Genomic DNA, 23,066 nt, shown 5'->3' on the forward strand with positions numbered 1-23,066 from the left:
CCGAACCGCTATGTTCAGTCTAAGAAATACCTTCAATACTTGATGTGCATATACTTTAGTTCATCCCATGAGTATTCTTCCTCAAACTTGTCGGTTCCTCTACCTAGTAATGTGCCATACATATATGCGAGCCTCGAGTACGCATCACCAACACAACTTAAAGATATTTGATTTTTAAAAATGTAACGAAGGAGGACCACACTTTACTTTGTCACTCTTGTGCTACAGCACAGGTTTTAATTGGAGGGACTTAATCTTGGTCTCTAGAGTCATGAGGAGCACTATCTAATATCCCATATCACTTGCCATCATCTAGGTCATGTGAATAGTATATATGTCTCATATGTGGTGTACGGACGTGAATGTATCTTGACCATCAACCATACTCAAAGTTCTAAGCCTAATATCTCTCTATATTTCTCAACTACATCATACAAATCCTACATTAGGTCCATCTAGAATTTTCTAGGTTCTCATTACTTTACAACATACACCATAAAATATTCCAAGTTATCATTCGAATAAGTAAAGTCAACATTAAGAAAACTTTAAGTCATTCCTAAATTGAAAACATGACAATAATGTAATTGAAATAAAAAAACAACCATTTAAACAATTTAAAATGGATATAAAACTTTTTGTATTCAATCATTTAAGTCTTTGATAAGCCAAAAATAGGGGTGAATTTTGCAATTTTATTATCCCCTGTCGTTATGGTGTATGTTAGAATTTTGCTTATACAATAAAATTTATAAAACCCTAACTTAAGATGTATATTGACAAGTGTAGGTATCATCCAAGAGAAGCTAGTAAGGCAATTCAATTGATGATCCAGTTTATCAATTTGACCCTAGTTAGGGTTAGTTTAATATTCACTGAAGATCAGATCACCCTAATTAGATGAAGAATTTAAAAAGGGGGGTAGAAGAGATGGGGAGAATAGAAAAAGTAAGGAACTCTACATTGACTTCTTTGATCCAATAAAAAGGATCAAAGGGGCCAATTAGAGGGGTCAATAAGGATAGTTTGTCTTAGTTTGTTTTAGGGGGATTTGGAAACCAAATTCACTAACTACTATATCATTAAGAAAAATCTATTTTATTATAGGAATTAAACCTTTTTATATTTTTTTCTTGTTCAAATTGAATAGCTAGGTCGATTTCATGTTATCTCCTCTCAATCCTAGTAAGAGCTTGTACTTGCCCCTCAAGCCAAGAGATTTACAAATACAGACCAAATCATTTGGAAAAATAACAAACTTCATTAAAACATAATCCAAATTACACTAAAAATCAAATACAATGAAGTACGAAGCACCTAATAGAGTTGATCCAGGATGAAGCTCCTCTCTGTCTTGCAGCTGTGATAGGGCCATCTCTAGAATGACCCCCTCCTCTGAAAATTTCACTTTTATACTTACTTTACATGGAAAAATTACCATTTTACCCTCATTTAGTAATTAATTTTTATCCATGAATGTAGTCTTGATATGAGTGATGCAACATATGGATAGAAAGAGGAGGTTGAAATGAGAAAATCCATAAAACAATCTCTTGAAGCGGACTTCAGGATCAAAAGTTATTAATAAATGAAAATTGACCAATCATAGCCATTGGATCAATTTTCATTTATTTTATTTTATTTTTCTTGTACACGCAATGTCGTATCATTTTCTGATTGGCTGATGCATTTTGAACTTCAAATGGTGAGTTCATTCTCGGCGTGCCACATACCCCGTGTCCTGGAATACAAAATAAAGAAAAACAATAAAAAATAGACATATAAATAGCAGTTTACACTTTTGTGTGCGCCTTCATATTTCTAACCAAGCACGGAGTGCCACGTCTCCTGCTGTAGCGTGCGCTTTCTATGCACAACATGTGAGATGAACTTACTTCTTGGGGAGAGAATGGCCTAAATTTTTGTAAAAATGTCCCTGTTTAAAAATGCAAGCGCAAATCAATGCTGCTCAGAAATATTTATGTATATTTCTTTTTCACTCTCTCGCTCCTCCAGTTTTCCCGAAACCCATTAAAAAATCCCAATTAATTGCAATAAAATCATGAAACTATTTTAATTGTATCTTTACGCGTGCACACATGACCGAAAGCTGTTTTTAAGGGCAGAATTGCAACAATAATTTAAGAAAAACCCCTCGAAGTTAGATATTACTTTAAAGCTCATATTATCTTTATAAATATATTTTTCCCATTTGAAAATTCATTTCTTCCTCAAATAAATTCCTGAAAATTCCAATAAAATAGTAGAAAATTCTAGAAAAATCAGTAATTTGTCCTGCCCTTAATTAACATTAAAATTGATTTTTAAACCTGCCATTTGCATTTAAACACAACTATTTCAAGCTTAAATAAGTTCGAAAAAATTCATAAAATTAACAGAAAATTAGGATAAAATCAGAATTTACTTGGAAAAATTAATTAACACGTAATATATAAGAACAACCTTATTTTAGACTCTTTCAATGCATAAAACTGTGATAATTTCTATAAATAAATACTGATTTTTTTGTGTTATCAGTATTAATTTACTCCATTGAATTATTCAAAACATATGTGGATTCTTTAAGGAAATTGTATTGACATTAAATAAATTAACTTTCAATTTATTTTGATGAATAAAATCAAATACATGTTTTCCTGATTTTTAAATCATTTATTGGCAACAAAATAGTTGTATTGTATTTATGATGTATTTGAGATTAAAACTTCAAATTAATCATTTTTTCAAGACATCAATAAATGTTTAGAATTTATTTCAAGTCTCAACAAATTTTGTTTCTAAATTAAAAATAAAATATCTTTCTTTTGAAGGAATTAAATAACTATAGAAGGGCCTGATTGTAATGAGTATTTGCCATTGACTAGGGAGACCAAGAGTTTTCTCCTCATTATAATTTAGACTTAAACAAAAATATTTATAATCATATTCCACTTAATTATCTTTCTATACTGTAGGGATAAGTGAGGGGTCGATCCACAGCCAAGCATAAACTTAAATTCTGGATTTGTCTCAGGCTTGGAAGTGAAAGACATAATCTCACAACTCAAAAGGATGTTTAAAAAAATCCATATTTTATAAAAGTAATTATCAACTATAACGGTAAAAAATTGATTCAAAATATTTAAATATGCTTTTGCAAAATCTATTTAATTTTAGAAAATATATGCATAAATTTAATGGGAATTTAAATTTAGTATACAATCAAATTCATTCAAATAAAAAAATAAAAATGATTAATATTAATTTTAACTACTCTCATTGAATTTTTTAAATCCTAAAATAACTACAAATAATTAATTTAATTTTCATATATTTATTTTTTTAATTTTACGCCAACCCGCAGAGTTCAGATGGTGCTTAAAACAAACCCCTAGAGAGACCTATACTCAGCCAAATTATATAATTTTGTAATTATTTTTTGAGTAAATAATCTAGGGATATTGTTGACAGTTTAGTGATTAAAAACTTTTGGTTCTAGAAAGAGGGAATGATAGAAAATCAGCATCTAGAGAGAGAAAGTGGTGCAAATGAAGAAAATGTAGTTAAAATGGATGTGAATGATGATGAAACGTTAGATCTTGGTTTCTTAAGTATTGATGATTGTTTATTGAGCCTCAATGCCTCTGCCTTAACCTAGATCCTCTGTTTCTCTGGGATCAAGCATTTTTTGTATGCAAGAAAAGGATGAGCAAAGGAAGAGCAATTCAACCATGTTGAAAAACCAAGAACATAGAGAGCTTTGTCCTGCTAGCTACCCAATGCTAGAGCACATCCAGAATGAGGTGGAGAGAAAGAAAGGAATATAATATGTATACATTACGCATGATGTAAAATGCCCTTATATTTTTCCTATTTTTTCTCCTTGACATTGCTTCCTCTTTACCCATTAGCTGAATTTGAATTCAGGAATTAATCCCATTTGAAATTCATGATTTTCGTTAAAAGGGAAATTAGTGAGGCTTTTAAAGGGATCCAGGATGTGTTCCATCTCTAACTTCTCCTTTAAAGCCCACAATTGAATTTGAAAATATTCATCAGTAATACAAAAATTCTTGACATGAAGGTCAATAAAGATTAATTAAAATTTCCAAATGTTCATAAAGTGGTATTTATGGTGAAATTCAGAAATATTCTAATAATCTAATCAATAAAATTATAAATTCAATATTTAAATGATTAAATTCATATACAATCTATATAATTATAGACACCTTTACATTATTATCATTGAGTAATTGTATTCATATCGTAATGAATCTTTCCCATTCATTTGGGAGACTTCTGTTTTACTCGTTTGAGTGCCCAATTTATTGCCCAATAACATTATAATTATATTCATATCACAAATGGTTATCATTTTCGTACCCAATTAGGTGGGCTGCTCTGGCTGCCATATGGCCCATAACCCATTTGGCATTGATGTGGCCCACAACAAGGTTTAGGAGCGATTACCTGGCTATTCCACTTAGGGCGTCATGGCCCACATGCATATGCCACGCGGACTCACTACCTAGGTGGCTCTGCCATGCTATCCTTCCACCTTGGTGGCCTGTGTCATACAAACAAGTCGCTTAGGTGGAACCTGGTGATGGATATTATGTGGCTGTCAAGCCAAATTACACCTACATGTTTATTTAAGTTCATTGGAAATATGAGCTTTACTATTATTCCAATGTGATGTTTATAATGAACTCCATGAATGCGTATAATGACATAGTAAATTGTGATGACATCATAATACAGAGATCACTAGTCTATAAACATATACTCTAGATATTGCTATTTGATAGATAGCCTAGATGTACATTGAATTATCTAGATAGAATATCACTAACTGATCCTACTAATATTTGATAGATATCACTAATATTTGATAGATAGCCTGTAACTTGATAGCTTGATTCAATGAGATTGCGCAAAGATATCCTTGAACATGTTAACTTTTTTGCTCTAATACCATGAAAAGAACTTGTGGTTGGAGTAAGAACGAGAAGATAGATAGATAGCAATAGACAAAGAAGAAAGAGAACAAAAACAGAGCAATGTAAGTGGAAGATTGTTGAGTTGTTGATAAGACTGTCCATTTGGAATCTTACTAATGTTTGGTATCTATAGTAGAATATGTAACATATACTTTCTAATCATGACCATTATAATAAACCGTTCTTGTTCAGCCTGACCCTCCGTCATGAATCATCTTTGTTTTATTTTTAATCCTATCTATGTTGAATCCTACAGTCTACATTTGATACATCTATATTTGATCCTAAGACCCAGATTTAATCCTATCTTGGTTGATTTATACGATCTAGATTTGATCCTATGTCGACTCCTAGGATCAAGATTTCATACAATGTTGAATCCTATCATCCAGATTTGATCTTATCTTGAATCATACGATCTAGTTTTGTTCCAATGTTGAATCTTATCAACTAAATCGCTTAACCCGTATAGCGGTATGTGTTATTTTATTACTATTGTACTCTTTATCTTAAATCCTAATGGTTGGTGCAGTGGGTGACTGTATCCCAGGTTGCCGAGTTTGCTGACTCACTATTTTCCAAGCCAGTACCTGCTTGAACATTGTAGTCTGGTAGAGCAGCTCGCACAATAACGCCGGTCCTCCACGGTTCTGCATTTTTTCTCATTTCTTTCGACTAGAGCATGCCTTTTTATCTTCTGCCATGTGTTCGTGAATGGTTCACCAATTCACCAACATTGTACATAAACAAAACATCAATTCCCAAGCATATAAACAGATGACAAAGATTTTTGCCTTCATCAACTTGGGCAGAAACAGAACTCAGATATTCAAAGAAATATTCCGAGACATAGCTTCTTTGAATTTCTTTCTAATTGTCTGAACGACGGGATACTACAGTGCAAACAATACGAGGATAAAATGTCAACGTTTCACACTCACGATTGCCATGTCGGTGTTCCTACAGATGTGGTCCTTATTCTAATTGAATTGCATGCGCGTCAATTTTACAATGTCGGACATTTATATCACCTTAAGCGCATTTCCACACAAACATCTGTGACTAAGTTGACTACACACACTATGTCTCCGGCCCAGCTCCCAATTAGAACTGAATTAGGCTCAACACTCGTCCACCGTCAAGCTATTGACGTTGGAGTTGACGATGAATGCTGATATTTCCGGCAACATCAACGGCCTTTCTCGTTAATCTCTAAGTATGAATCTGAACCCACTTCAACGCATCGACCCTTGTCGACGTTTGGGAAAGTGATTGACCCCAGCACCGACTTACCCACAGATCAGCTCTTTGAAAAAGCTTCGATGAATTACAAAGTTTGTCGAGAAAGAGGAAGAGAGGTTCATAGAAAGATAATATATCGTTACACTAAGTAGGCATAATAGTACAAGTTTGTGGATACGGCGGTTGGATTGTCTAGTCAATCTAGAAGTGTGCATGCATCACGGAAAGAATTGATTCCCAGCACGACACTTCATGGATCTGGGACTGCACCACGGCAGATCACATGTTACCGTGTCGGCGCACCGCCGTAGTTCGGCACGTAGCCCATACTGAAGGATCCCTTAAAAAGATAAGGCTTTAACTTTTCTGATCCGCTCTCTTTCTGTGTCGCCCCCAGCATCTTTCTATCTCTCTCTATCTCACCCAAATCCTTTCTCTCTCTTTATCTCTCACCCATAACCTCACTCACCCATAGCTTCTCTCTCTATCTCTCTATCTTACTCACAGCCTCTCTCTCCATCTCTTTCTCTATATCATTTACTCTCTATCTCAATCATACACACTCTCTCCCAGTATCTCACCCACCGTCTCTCGCGCTCTGAAACAAAGAGACAGAAGTGGAGATACTGCACCGCTCTGTACAGGCTTTTAATGTGGCGCGTCGCGCCAACCACTTAAGTTTGACCTTGAGCGCACACTGCCTCCGGGGATTGCATCGTACAACGGCGAGATCACTATAAATACAGCAGAACCTTATCGAATAATACTCATCTTCTACTTCTCTTTCCTCCTTACAACCATCCATGGCTTCCAAGGTGTTACCTCTTCTGGCTCTTCTCCTCCTCGCCATGATCGTCATCTCCTCCGCCGTTGATGCCAAGAAAGAAGAAACAAGTGAGTTATATCCTTCATCTTCTCCATCCCAGATTCTTGTGTTTGCGGACGACGACGAAAATCGTCATCCTCAACGTCATCAAACCTTGGGTTGAATGAACATGACGATCTCGCGTTCTTTCTCTTCTCAAGAACGAGGAAACAAGAAAGGATGACGGCATCGTCAACTTCTGTCTTTACTAGAGCGAGGTTAATCTGAGGATGACGAAAGACGATAATCATTTCGTTATCCTCAATCCAGCAAGTACGATTTGTGGATGGCGATGTCAACGTCACACTCCAGTTGAGTTAAAAATTTCATCCATTGTCCATGACTTTGACGTTTGTCACTGATTTTCAACAATAATATGGCGACTCCGCCTTGACGGACACATCATCCGTTCATCTAAAATTTCTCATTAAGTTGACGCCAATGGGACGGTTAACTTATGAAGATTTTCTTGCTTCAATCTGGTAGACTGCCAAATCATCTTCGTTCAAAGATTTTCCTCCAGTTTTCAACCGTCTGAAACTTTTTTATTCCAAAGATATTTTACACAACTTTTCGTCTTCCCGTCCGTGTCCATCCACTTGACTCTCTCGTTATATTTGAGAATGACGAGTTTGTATCGAGAATGAAAGCCGATGAAGATGAAGATTTCAAAGACGCATGACGATCATGGATGACAAAAACGGAACGAACAGTATCCAATCAGTTATCAGTCATCCGACTAGTAGATGGGTAGGATTCAATATAAGACCACTGATAGTTGGACACCATTAAACATAGATTTGATGAACTAATAGCCAAGATTCAACCAAGATAGGAAATTATAATCGCGCGTATTAAATTATTTCACAATAAGGAAACAGACCATTCCATACTATTACACTGCTCTTAAATACAAACCAACCTGTGCGTGAGTTCTTGCAAAATACAACGATTTCCAAGCTACTTCTTGCAAAATACTTGTAAAATCTTATAAATTCTTCATTTTTCCTTCTCGTCTCTCTTCAAAAATTTACGCTTGGATTACCTTGCTGTTTTTGCAGAGGCGGACGTCGACCAGTGGGGCGGCGGGGGCAATCCTTACCCAGGGAATAGAGGTGGGGGTTATCCTGGCCAAGGGGGATATCCAGGAAGAGGGGGATATCCGGGCCGAGGAGGGTATCCTCAGCCGGGTAGAAATTACCCTCCGTGGGGCCGGTGCAGATACACCTGCTGTGATAGGTACAGGCGCATGTGCAGGTGCTGCAGCAAGAAAGAGGCTATGGCCTCCGAGGGCAACCACCAGTGAAAGAAGACGGCGTCTGTGTGTTATTGAAGAAATAAGGCGCCTTCTTTGAGAGGCGCACGTTGGTTTCTGTACCCATTAGTGTTGCCTTTGTTAGCTTGTTTGGTTGTGATTCTATGGAAAAATCGTTGAAGACAGAGACAAAATGACCTATAGTAAGGGGGAAGAGAGTAATAGAGAGAGAAGAGTTGAGAAAAAAAAGGGATAATACTATGAAAGAGCCCCAACTTTCAGTTTTGTAAAGATTGTAGCCCGAACTTTCAACTTTGTAAAAAAAATAGCCCCGACGAATGAGACGTCGCCATTTCCCGTCGAATTTTTTTTTCCCCCACCTCCGGTCAAAGGGTGACGCGGCGGCCGGATGCGGGCGGCGGCGGCCGACGAATTCGGCCGGCGGCGGGAGAAGGAGACGGGCGGCGGCGTGGGCGGACGGACTCCACGGCGTCGTCCGCGGTCACGCGGTGACGCGGATGCCACCGTGGAGTCCACCTGGGCGCCACGGTGGCCGCCGCGTCACCCTTTGACCGGAGGTGGGGAAAAAGAATTCGACGCCAAATGGCGACGTCTCATTCGTCGGGGCTATTTTTTTTACAAAGTTGAAAGTTCGGGCTACAATCTTTACAAAACTGAAAGTTGGGGCTCTTTCATAGTATTATCCCGAAAAAAAATTAAAGAGTTATAGTACGACAGTTAAAGATAGAGAAAGAGGGAGAGATAGATTGATAAGAGAAGGGGAGAGAGTTATTGTAAGAGAGAAAGACTGGCCCATTTCGACTGGGCCATTCAGCCCACTTTGGTTCTATTTCTCTTGGTCTCTCCTTGGCCTATATAGGACCATGTAACCGCCCTTTATTTCTTGCATCAAATATTGTCTGCTTGGTCCACATGGTATCAAAGCTAGGATTTTCCTAGCCTGATCAAACACATTTCCTTCAATCTCTATCCACAAACACATTTCATTGTTCCATCCACAATCTGTGTCCCTCATGTAACTGTCGCACAGAGTCTTGTTACCTTGTGTAGTATGTAATGTCGAACACCTCTGTGTCGGTTCATCTGAGTCTGTTTATCATTACTCTGGACGTAGACAAGCCTCCTGTATGCAGTCATCTTGCTCGTTAAATTTGGAGTATTATGGAAACATTTTATACAGCAAGGCAAATATTTCTAGAACTGTCGACTTGTTCAAACCTCTCCTTAGCGTGGAAGCACGGTGATCTCTCTTTGTTCAGATCTACTTCGTAAATTCTAATCCAAACGATACATTGTTCACCAATCTACTTGCCTGCGCACTTCTTGTAACGAGGTCACATTCACATGACTTGCCTTCTACGCCTTGACCTTTGGGTGTGCTCTGACCCCTGCATAGACCGGTGGCGGAGAGGTGTGCATGTTATTTTATGGTCTCCACAGGTGACAAAGGATATTGGAGTAAGTGTTTGGAGATGAAAATAAGGATATTTTAAAAAAGAGAAACTAGTTGTGTAGAGGGGGTCTAGAGAGCTAAATAAATTGATCCTAGAGAGACGAACTAGGAGAGATGAAGAGATAGAGGTAGTACGTGAATAAATATTGAATGGTCTGATGGAGATGAAATTTGGAAATGACAGTGGTCAAGTTCTTTTATGATTTATTTGGGACACAAACTACGGACATAGTGGATGTTTTTTGGAGGGAAACAGAGTATTTTGGAGAGACAGCGAGGGATATTAGCCAATTGAGAATAAAAATGAACGGTTGAGGACAAAATAATTAAAATAACAAGAATATAAGTTTCATGAATCTTAATTTTGATCTCCCATAGCCTCAATATTGCTCTAAAGGCTAGTGCCTTGTACTATTCCAGGATTAGTCATTTTTAGGTTTTCGAAAAGTCACATTTAGCTTGCTGAACAACCTGGATCCACAATAGCTGTGACCTACTAGCAACCATTTTCTGGATAAATTCTAGGATCGCGAAAAATAGATGTATCTATATATATATAGATATATATAGATACATATAGATAATTAAACACTGGGGAAATAATAAGATATCACTTCATAATTTTCAATTCCCTTTCCTCACAATTTTTGTTTCCTTTGTAAGTAAGTCTGACATCTTCTTCTAAACTTTTCATGCCCTCTTTAAGGAAATATTTAAGTTCTACGTAGTTAGACCTAGTCAAGGACCAGGTAGTTCTGATTTTTCATTTCAAATCCCAAAACCATATTTCACCCTTTTAAGTCCAATCATCTAGAAAATTAGCTCCAACTATTTCATTATTGGAAAATAAACTCACATGGATCGAGAAGGTACTAATCAGTAATATAACTGATAGAACTCCAATTCAAGCATGAATGGTTATAAATTCCCATGATGTGTAGAAACAGATACTTATGAGTAATGTATGAAGTTTAATAAATCTAGACAATAAGGTGATAACCTGAAGAATAATAATTCAAAACCCAAATATAACATAATGCATTTATGATGTTCTCACAAACTATTTCCAACTATATTAAAAATCTATATGATTAGATGTAGAAATATGGTTAATAATACAATGGGATGATTGTATGATAACTTGGGATGCGCTCGGGCTAAGAGGAGTTTGACTCCAGGAAAATGTTATCTCTGGTTAGGGTTTCTCAATTTTTAGAGAAGATGATTTCCAAAAGTTACATCGTGAATTAGTACTAATTAGACTACCATATTATGGTTTAAGAGTTAAAAATACCTGAACTCGTTCTAAGAATATCACAAAGTATCTTTAGTCATTCTAAAAAGATTACACTGGAGAAAATAAAATCATAGTATATCTGATGATAGTAATACTTGATGAAATATCTGGCATTCTGCTCTGTACATTCTAAATGAGAATTTGTGGCTTGGCACCCCATTTGCTTGCAGCTCAACCTATTGATTATATTGAATAGAACTATGATTAATTAATCTATCAGTAAGCATAAGTAATTAATCAAGGTTTGATAATAAAGTATTATTAGAACCCTAGAGTTTTACACAAGTTTCATATGTGTCTTAGGGTCCATACTCATAATTTATTTGATATCAGAAAGTATCATTAAAGTTGTGTGGGTTATGATAAAATATTGTTTACTATAAATAGGAGGAAGCACCGATAAATGTTTACCCTGGAATAAATATTTGGAAGCCCAACTTTATCTCCTCACTTCTTGAGTGCTCTCCCCTCTCCCATCTCTATGTCAGTTGCATGATGAGAAGCTCCTTATGACTAATTGGCAGTATTATTCAAGAATATGGGGACAATACGAATGGCTTAATGACTATGTGGACATGTCTAAATGCTGGGTATTTTAATGGCTCAAATATACCCAATCAATGCCCAAACTACAACTAGTGTGCCAAAATACATTACACAACCCATTACGAAATGTAAGGCTATAGATGCCAGCAGTCTGCATTGATCAAAGTCCTGATGAAGATATGCCAGCAGATGCAACCAAGAGGTTTCGTGGTTGGTCACATCTTTTTGCCAGATGACATGTAATGTGAATGTCCTATGCAACCCTTGATGCTCAAACTGGACTTCACCCAATTCTGTAAAAAAATGTTACCCACTGATGTCGAAATTCAAAGGTTCATGTCACCATTGTTATTTAGAATTATGAAATTATAGTTACAATAATTGTTTTGGGCAATGATCCCAAAGAAATATCTCTAAAGACAACATGAAATTTTCCTGCTCATTGACCATCACTGCATTTAATTTATCTGATTTTCTACACCAATGAGACTTTAAAATATTTCTCAGCAGTAAAATTCTTGACATAGAAAACAACAAGCAAGGTTGGTTAAAATGCGCAAAATGTGCATAAATTTATATTTATATAAATTTCCGAAATATTCAAGGACTTTAAGCAATAACATAATACATCTAACCGTATAATTATAATGTTATTCATAAAATAACATGTATTAATTGATAAATTTATCATGTTATCAACAGCCACTATCATGGCCCTAATAATATACCAAATTAGATCAATAAAATTCTACTTTTACTATTCTTTTTCACCCCTTATTTTTAATTTTTTTACTTGGATTATTAATTCTCTATAGATAAAGTGAGAAAGCTATGATATCTTTTCCTAAGATCTATTTATATGTTTTGTATTGAGTTTTTAGACTAAACTCACTTGGATTCTTATATTCAAGTGGATTTCTCACATCTTCTTGGATTTTTTTTGAACTATGCGATGTAGGGAAACAAAAAGGTTAATTTGAAATATATGAGAGGGAAAGAACACACCCATCCCATATATGACAACAAGACACCCTATAAACCAGAACCTCACTAGAGAGGCCCATTCAAACCTCTTTTAGAATCACGACAACTTGATGTAAAATTGTGGATTTAACGCACAATTTGAATTTTAAAGCCTTGGTTTCAAAGCTGGTAGGGAGGAAACATGAATCCTGGCTGGAAATAAAGTAATCCTAGCCCTCCAAACCCTTGGAATCAAATCCTGTAGCTCAGAGATTCAGGGCACCTGTCATCTCTTTGTATCCCATCTTAGATTTTTTCCCAACTAAGATGCCTTAGTGCAACAGATTTTCTTGACCCTTTGTTGTTCTAAAATACTATGGGAGAGAGAGTTCAAGGGTGACCAAGATTTTTGGAGAACAATAAGAATTAATGAATCTCCTCAGTGTTTGACCTAAATTTTCTTTTTTTATCTGTCTTTTTTTAAAAATATTTAGCGCCACCTTAGAATTCAAGCTTTCCAACGCATCAAACGGCGCTAAAAAATAACTCATGTAGTAAAAGTTACAACATTTTTCATTCTCCAACCCTTAGTCCACAATTCTGTCACACAACGTTATGTCGTTGCTTCCAATTTGTGCATCAGCCAGGGCAGCTCTAGATAAATTTTTTTGGGGAACGTTGCCTAATGTTCAATTTGTCTTAAAAATTTATTTCTTGCCGTAAAAAATCCCAAACAGTCCTTCAAACTCATAATTTATTTTTATAACTTATTGGAAACAAACCAGTTATTTATTTCAGTTAAATATTTATTTCATTTATTGAAAATAGTTTTCATTACTTCATTTTATTGACTTTACTCTTTAGACATTTGTTAAAAATCCAGCTCCCTAAAATACTATTTTAGAAACTATTAGAATTTCAATTTGTTCTGTCATTACATGCTTTTTGTAGATTGAACCCTTACCCTATACTTAGGAAAATTTTATTCATATTGTTGCATAAATCAGAGCATTGAAAGGACTTATTTCACTCAAACTCTGGTTGTCTGTCACACATGGTGGGTGCCTTATCAATTGTAGGGACTATGTGGTGGCCAACAAGGCTTATGAAGGCAGTGCAAAAGAATAATATGATTATTTAATGGTCATCAAGAGATGCCACACCGTACATATCACAGGTAATGACTTGCGCCATTTGTCCAGAACTTTGATTTTTTATAGACACATTTTGTACTAAGTATTGAGTACACAGTGAACATAGATTTTGATACATCAATGCCTTTTAAGTAATTTATTACAAACCAGAAAACTCCCATATTGTTAAAACATAAATTTCTTAGGTAAGTAATTAAGTGTAAAATGATTCAATTTTCATAAAAATATCAAATATACATTTGATATAAGTATCAAATATACATTTTGTAGGTATTGTCTTTAGCAAATTGTAATTCAAAAATTTGAAATTATAATTTATCATGAACGATTCAATATAATTATGTCATTCATTCAATTCACTTCAAAAATAAATATTAGAAAATCTTTTTTCAAGAAAGTTTCTAAATTAAAGTTTAATATTATAAACAAATCTATCAAATTTCTACAAGCATTTTATGTTGCCTAGATGATTATTCCTTTATCCATCTTCATGATAATTATGTTTTGCTTTATCAGATAATTAATATGATATTATTTTCATAAATGTTACATTTCATTTGTATTTATATAATTAGATACTATTTTTGGGTATGTAAGGAGGAGTGTTGGACCTGAAAGATCGATGAACCTAAAGTAGGTTATTTTTAGATTGGTTGAGTAGTATATATATCGTAATGAGGTTGATTGCATGGGATGATGAACCCACGCTCATATCCCAACACTAGACAAAAGACCTTTGTAAGAATGATCAAATAGCTTTTGAGAATTATCCAAACATTAGATCCAATGCATTGGTACCCATAACAACAAATAATATTGGAATAACAAATCAAAATAGTTTTTTGAGACTCTTGTGCTGGTCCTCAATTGGTAGGGATCGGCAAACATCATCCGTCACGTCACACGTCACTGTAACGATCACACGACGAATGACGTGACGGTGACGGTGAGAGGATAGTCGCATTAATTATTATTTTAATAGTAATTAACAATAAGAGCGCCCGGGCACGCGTGTTCATGAGTGCGCGTACTTGCGTGTGTGATATAGATTGCGCACCTACGTGCGCTTGTGTGATGCGCGTGTGAGCCCAGATGTGTGACCTGATGAAAGATCCGTCTCGGATGACGTCGTGATGGGTTTTTAATGCATTTTTTAATACATTTTTATTGTCTTATTATTATATTAATTACATTTAAATAAGGAATTTTATTGTTCTATTAAATACATTTCAATAATTAACTTTATTGTTTTATAAGATGCATTTCAATAATTAATTTGTTGCCAGGGAAGTGTGTGAATTTTTTTTTAAGGATTTAGTGACCATTCTTTAATAAAATTGAAGAATTGTTTACGGATTAAAAATTTGTAATTGCATTTGAATAATGGGAATTATGAATATAATAATTTCATGAATTAATATATTGTTGGAAAAAATGAAGGATTTTGTGACTTATAATTTAATATGTTGGGATAATCAAAGTAATGCCATAAAATTGGGAATATAAATAATTTAATAATTAAGTTCTTGATTGAAATTTTTAATACTTAGTGTCTTTTTTCTTGAAAGGAATTTAGTAATTAATTGTTTTAATGTGAAATTTTGAATGTAATAATTAATTTGGTGACAGAAAAGTTAAGACATTTAATTGTTTTTTAAATACATTTCAGTAATTAATTTTTTCCCGGGGAATGCAAGAAATTATTTTTTAATTAAGAATTTATTGACGCAGTCTCTTATAGAATTGAATAATTTGTTTTCGGGTTAAAAATTTGTAGTTAGAGAAGCTGAACGATTACCTAATAAAAAGGATACGTACACTGAAAAAATAAAAGGACAGTTATTCTATCCGTAGAATTTGATGCTTTAAAATTAGCATGCTACTTCAAGCCTCCTATTTAGAAAAAAACTCTTAGCATGGAAGGTTCCAAGTGCAGTGTATTGATCTGAGACATGTAACCACATAGCAGATAGTGACAGGTAGAGCTTCTCTTTAATTTGAAATATCATGAGGGAATAAACACGAGACATCAAAAGAAAACATAGGAGCTGATCAGCAAATATCCAAATCAATCGGGAACAAAGCATCTAAGTTGACGGAAGGGATGTGGGAAAGATGATTGTCGATAATTTCCAATCGCAATTCGGAAACCTACTGCCCATCTTTTCCTTATTCTTTCTCAGGAAAAAATAATCCATTTTGCATGTCACATTTTCGATTGTAATTGCATGATAATGAGCAAAGCGTCGATTCACACTGTCCTGCAGCAGGAGTTCACAACAGAAAAGGTACATAGGACAGAGCTTGAATCATAGTTTCGGTTTTAAGCACTTGACAGGAGAAATAAATAGAGAGAATATCGATGGTTGGAATTGATCCGTATTATGGGTAAGCAAGAAATGCGATTGAAAAGGGGGATGTTTGCAAGATGATTTTCAATGCATTTTCAATGGAACCCACGTACATATTACCCTTATTTTTTCAGATGAAAGAAGGATAAATTTACATGGGCACACGTCAGAATTCAGCTTTACAGCCCCTTGACCAGAAGTGAACGCATGAAGAAGCAGGGGGACAACATCAATAGATAACTGAATGATGAAAGAAAATGAATAACACAAGCTAATAATATATGCGAGTCACTGCAGAATTTTACAGACAAGGAAAGACATTACACAATGTGAGGCAGTTGTAAATGCAATATTCGTGAATTGTAAATGATGAAGCTCCAGCGTATTTGCCATTTTTTCATAAGAGGAAGAAATGATGCATTTCCTCTTTCTATCGATGTCCTTGTTGTAGCCTCATCCTCTTCATTACTTTAGGCCTTTGTCTATGTAGAATAGAAGAAAAATTAGATAATGAACAGTTGGTTATAAACCCATACGAATACTTAATTTGATGCACTTAAACCATTCCAAAATCACATGTCCCGCCGATCCGGGGGAATATATAGCTAATCAATTGAATGATATAACCCTAAATTAGTGAGAAATAAAATGTTCTGTGAATCACTGAGATAAGGGCAGATCCAGAACTAGACGGTGAACTCATTGGTTATAAGATTGGATTGATAGAAGTTAACTAGTAAAAGTAAACGAGAATCTCAAAAAAATGTACCTGCACTGGGGGAAGACATCAGTTGGTGCTGCAAGTAAACCAGAATCTCCAAAAATTATTGCTGCTGCAAAAAATTTAACCAGAAAAATTACATTAGAAGATTGGATCGATAGAAGTAAAGTAAGAGTACTGACTTACACTAGTTTTCATTGTTAGAAATGTCATTCGCACTGTCTTCATCGCACACATGAGCATTCTCGCCACATAACCAATACTTGACTGTGACCAGGAGCTTAATGCTTTCAGCATTAAGACGTGCCTGCTTGAAAGTGATGACTGCACGTCCCACGGAGAATAAACGTTCTGCTAGGGCAGTGGTTGCACATATTAAGAGAAACTCCTGTGCAAAGGCAAAAAGTCGTGGGTAGGTTCGTGTGCCTATGCGTGCCCACCATCCCAATGTTGTCTCGTTGTCCTTCTTATCCCTTGACTGTAGATAGGCCTCCAATTCCTCGACTGGATTTGGTACTCGCTGTTCCTTCTCCCTAGCTGGCGCTACGCTATTAATAAGTTCTGCGAGCCAATCGTCATTCTCGCGGTCGCTACAAAGTATTTTTTGCTCACCATTCAGAGTGTTATGTTATACTGATGTCTTTATGTCTCACATTGAGACCTATATCTGATCGGATTTTTAACTGATATAGGCTATGATCTGGGAAGAAAGGATGAAATGGAACATGTAAATGGAAATAAAAAATGTTATATCGTGTAAAAATATTAAATAGCTGGAACTGAATGGATCTTGAAAAAAAGAGCTAAAAATAAATATGAGACAGAGCATTTGATCTGCGCAACACAATCTACAAAGCATGGTGTAAAATCAGTGGGATTAATATCGCGATTCAACCCATGGAAATCAATAGTATAACAGAGAGATTTGGGATGGTGCATGTTCATATAATATTCGATATTGTCGACGAAGAATGATCATTTACTTTACTAAATTATCAGTGAGAGCTTATGAATTTTTGGAGATGAAAAATATATATGCATATCAGACACCTTCAAAGTAAACCATACTTTGAATCAGCGACCAATGTCATTTTGACATATATTAAAGGGCAAAATAAATAGGAAACTAGGGGAATAGATGAACATGACTAGATGCTTATAGTAACGCATGAGACTACAGAAAATGTTTTTGTTTGTCAGTTTTCATAATAAATCAGAACACATCCCCCCAATAGACAACAGTATCATAATTGCAAAAAATCATTTTTCCCTTTTATTTTTTTTATCGGAAATACGATGCAACCTGGTAGAATGACCTTTTTTCACCTGTGGGCCGACTAGATATGCTCATCTTTTATGTGAAATTTCTGGAGCCTCTATACATCTTTAATGTTAGACGAGAAACTTCTCCAAAAATAAATCTATCCAGAAGAGAATTTTAGACCACTCTGAATCTAGATCTGAATTATTTTGATCACATCCAGCTGAACCCATCTCAACTTGGTAACCTAAAGTTGAAGCTTGAATATTGCATCCGTGCATGACAAAAAATTTTAAATTTTTTTGAAATATTCCCGTTCACATACTTCTCACTTCCATGACACAAATTTCGAATAAAAAAATCAATGTGGTAAGAATCATGATGTTTATGTAATTACTCTGGGATGTTTGACGAGGGATATATATACATCACTCCACCATTATAGTCACATAATGAGTTTGATTTCAAGGAGGCATTTACATGACCACACAATTATATGTAATACAAATGATTCAAATAATCATTTCAGAAAAAATCACCATAAAAATCAAGGTGATGTCTTCTTTAAACCACACATTCTATGATGATGTCTTGAACTAGGAAAAAAAAACTAAGAACTAAGAACTAGTAATGTAATATATATATATAAATATATTTATCAGTCTCGAATTTGAAGTAACATTAAAATTCAAGACTGATAAATTCACATTTCACAAACATCTAATCAAACTGTTGAGTACTTTCAATACACTGAAAATCCATATCTCAAAATTTCACAAACACTGAAAATCGATAAGCCGAGTAAATGAAAAATACCTTAAATTCAAGACTGAAAAATTCGCAAACATGTAATGAAACCGGCAAGTAAAATTTCAAAAAACTTAAAATCCATGCCTGAAAATTTTACAACCACTGAAAATCGATATCAGACATCCATATATCTCTTTCCACCTATCTCAAATTTCATGAAAAACAAAAATTTTTAGCACAACTCACTGTGAGAGGGCAAAGAACTGCAACTTGCCAGAGAAGATAAACATGATCTTCGACGGTCGAAGTTTTGACTTTGAGTTTGACTTCGACAGCAGAGAGGTTTCCAACTTCCGACTCCGACTTCCAACTTCGACTTGGCGAGTGGCGGCTGGCAAGTTCTACCTCGACAGTTCGACTCAACCTAAGGGGAGACTGGAGTAGGGGACTTCGACGGTTCAACCATTCAAGTATTCGACACAGACTATTAGACAAATAGGTTTATTTTACTATGTTTATTAACATAGTAAAATAAACTACATTATTTCTGTCATAGTAAAATAAACTACATTATGTTTATGATGGCATCATGGCGATGGTGACATGACAGAACGATGATCAACGGTGACGTGACGGGAACGTGACGGATTTTTTTATAAACCCTCGGACGTGTGACAAGACGGTGACGTGATGAACATTTCGCCATGTCACTGTTTGTCACGCATCATCATCTGTTCCGTCACGTCCGGGGCATCACGTCCCGGACATGCCGTTCCCTATCAATTGGTATCATCTTAGGATCCAAATGTATATCAGTTGGGTTAAGTATATCACAAGTCTCAGTTATTGAATAAAAGGGACTAAGGACCCAATACCTAGCTCAGTGCACAAATCTATTCGATTAAGTAATGGGCATATTGCTTAGAGCAAAAAAATTGGTTGGTTGAGTTTCACGCTAGTGCACATGAATGTTGGAAACTATAGTATTATCACGGATTACAATAAGATGAAAATACCATGAGATAGGTTCTTGATAATATATGATAATTGGTCATGTAAATTCATGTTCTAATATAGTTTTTGCTATTCTGAAGGAGATTGAAGGTTTCTCCCCCTATAAGCATATAATGTCGTATAGAATGATTAATTTGAGTCCCATTAAAATCCTAACTACGTGATCATAGGCTAATGTTTATTAAATGTACTAAATTTGTGCATCTCCAAATATCAATGTTAATCTACTTTACCACACAAATTAGATGGAACGGAAGTTTATGATAAACATGGTAAATATTTATACTGAAGCTCTCACCACCTTAGTCACTGCAAGCTAAAAATCATTTTGGTATCATTGATTTCATTGTTTTCCATTTTTCAAGGGCTAATACAAATACTCTTCAAATTTCCTTACATATAAATGTAGAAAATCCAAACACGTAAACATTCTGATGCAGGGTTTTGTTGACATGATGGACAATACATGATGAACTTTTAGAACTGAAATTCCTATTTGAAGGATATTTGAGAAAGGCATTAACCAAATTTACACTAAAGAGTACTATATACTTGAGCTCATATGACGATAATGATCTATCCCAAAACCATTTGTGTAGTTAAACAAAGGTAAATAGTGGGTACTCTATTAAATGGAAGTTCACATAATCTATCTATATTGATCCCTAAATGGTTTTATACTCAACCTTTCACCGTTTTTTTATGAATAACACTGTTACTTGAGTGGTAGCTAGACATATGATGATACACGACAGCTTTCTCTATTGAATGGAGCAAAACTTTATGGTGCATTATAGAATAGGAATCAAAATTGCTCGTTAAGATGCTATGTACAGGTTCCTCCAATTGGATTATGTTGAGTGTTTAGAATAACATCGTCACCTCTAAGGCAAGACTTACATAAACGTGGTCGCCCCCTACGTGATTCATGGTAAAATTGAAATTTGGCAAAAAAATGTTACTCTAAATATTTTATTTATGCAAAAATATTTATAAAAATTTCCTTGCCACATGGTAATTAAGGCTTGAATGCACAAGAAGCAGGTAATAATAAAATAACTTTTGGTGAACTGATATTTAAGAATATCTTTATAGTTTTAACCTGTACGAGTTTTTCATGCTTTATCAGAAGAAAATTCATTAGTATAAAAGAAACTAGTTAAAATGAAGTATTCTAATATCAGAAAATTTAGTATAAATACTTCATACCATCTACACAATATTGTGATATTGCACTCTTTCAATTAATTAGTATATTATAGGCTCCAAGACATTCTTTTTCTGGATTTTATCCTCATTCTCATGATTTTATCTCCAATTCCCATAAAATTTGATAAATAAGAGAATTACATTACATGATTCAGCCAACCTACTCTCTAAATAGTTGTCCTACTGACTAACTTGCAAACTTTGACTGTTGTCCAAGTACACTGCATAATCGGCAAATGATACCAGCACTGAGTGATGACAAGTTATAAGTAATGTCACAATCCAATCAAATTTTTGATAAAAAAAGTGAAATATATATTTTTTTAGTTTGGATTTTTTAAATTTCTCACGAGTATTTTAATACAATGCTTGCAAATCTTGGGTGTGTTCGTGTGAATTGTGTTATTATGGAACTATGATATATTTTCACGAGAATTATAAGACAGAGTTACAGCCAGATAAGAGTGATGGATTAGTTCTGAAATGTTGACTAGTTCTGAGAAGAGGGAGAGAGGGAGAGAGCTCCTCTCAGGTCGGCACCCTTTGGAAAGGAAGAGAAAAAACTCACTAAAAATGGCTAGGGTTTGGGGCCCTTTAAAGGCCCCTCCTTACAAGTGTCCCACGTGTGGGGCTCATTAAGGAGCTCCCACGTGAGAAGAGAATTCGCCCATGTGGGCCACTTATACAGCGTGGCCCACTCACAATGGGTAAGAGAGAGAAGATAAAGAAGAGAGAGAAAAGAGACACGGTTCAACACCCCCCCGCAAGCTAGGTGTGGATGTTGACCATGCCTAGCTTGAACACCAGATCCTGAAACCGTGCCATTGGTAGGGCCTTCCTAAAGATGTCTGCCTTCTGATCAGTAGATGGGACGAACACAGGGCGAATGTTTCCCCTGTCAATGTTCTCTGCAAGATAATGGCGGTTCATTGCCATGTGCTTCATCCTGTCATGCTGGACCGGATTCTTGACAATCGCAAGGGCTGACTGATTTTCGCAGTAGAGAGAGATGCCTTGGTCCCCATAGAGGCACAGATCCTCAAGGAGGTGCTTCAGCCAACGACATTCTGACACACCCCTTTTAAGGGCGCGGAGTTTCGCCTCTGCACTGGATAGTGACACTTCTGTCTGCTTCTTGCTCCTCGAAGTAACCAGGCTCCCGCCGATGAAGGTACAGCATCCCGAGGTAGATCTCCGGTCAACCACGGATCCTGCCCAATCAGAGTCGGTGTATGCCTCTACTGTAAGACCGCCTTCGCGAGTGAATAGCAGTCCTTGACCGATTGTGAACTTCAAATATGCCAAGATCCGGAACGCAGCTTGTAGGTGGATTTCATGAGGCTCGCTCATAAACTGGCTGAGTAAGCTGACAGCAAATGAAATGTCTGGCCGTGTATGGTTTAGGTAGATTAGTTTCCCAATCAACCTCTGATAGAAGCCTCTGTCCACTACGGCTCCGTCATCGCCTTTCTCGATCTTGACATTTGGGTCGAGAGGAGTCGCGGCGGGTTTCCACCCAAACTGTCCAGTTTCCTTCAATAAGTCAAGGGTATACTTGTGCTGACTCAGAGAAATTCCAGCACTGGAATGGGCAACCTCGATGCCCAGAAAGTACTTCAACAACCCTAACTTCTTCATATCGAATTGACAGGAGAGAGCATCACTTAGTTGTTGAACTGCCTCTACATCACTGCCAGTGATAAGAATATCATCCACATAAACAATGAGGATAGAAATTGTGCCCGCTGTCCCATGCTTGATGAACAATGTATGGTCCCCTCGTGCTTGGTGATAGCCAAGGTTCAACATTGTCTTCGTGAACCGCCCAAACCAGGCCCTAGGGGACTGCTTGAGTCCGTAGAGAGCCTTCTTCAACTTACATACTCGGTTTTCTTGGCCTGGCCGTTGATATCCAGGAGGGAGTTGCATATACACTTCTTTTTCGAGCTCCCCATGCAGGA

The 23,066-nt window shown here is 35.9% G+C and overlaps 1 protein-coding gene and 1 non-coding gene across 2 annotated transcripts; one reads left to right on the top strand and one right to left on the bottom strand.

Moving 5' to 3' along the window:
- The first annotated feature begins 6,977 nt into the window (after positions 1–6,977).
- On the top strand, positions 6,978–8,559 carry LOC144708727 (uncharacterized). The gene is made up of 2 exons (XM_078582151.1): positions 6,978–7,139; positions 8,172–8,559. The coding sequence occupies exons 1-2, from the start codon at positions 7,049–7,051 to the stop codon at positions 8,414–8,416; spliced, it is 336 nt and encodes a 111-aa protein (XP_078438277.1). The 5' UTR covers positions 6,978–7,048; the 3' UTR covers positions 8,417–8,559.
- Positions 8,560–15,901: 7,342 nt separating this feature from the next.
- LOC144709026 (small nucleolar RNA snoR135) lies at positions 15,902–16,067 on the bottom strand. Its single transcript, XR_013582961.1, has one exon. It is a non-coding gene; the product is annotated as a small nucleolar RNA snoR135 (small nucleolar RNA).
- Between the last annotated feature and the right edge of the window lie 6,999 nt (positions 16,068–23,066).

This window comes from Wolffia australiana, chromosome 10, assembly GCF_029677425.1.
Source record: "Wolffia australiana isolate 7733 chromosome 10, ASM2967742v1".
NCBI lineage: Eukaryota > Viridiplantae > Streptophyta > Magnoliopsida > Alismatales > Araceae > Wolffia > Wolffia australiana.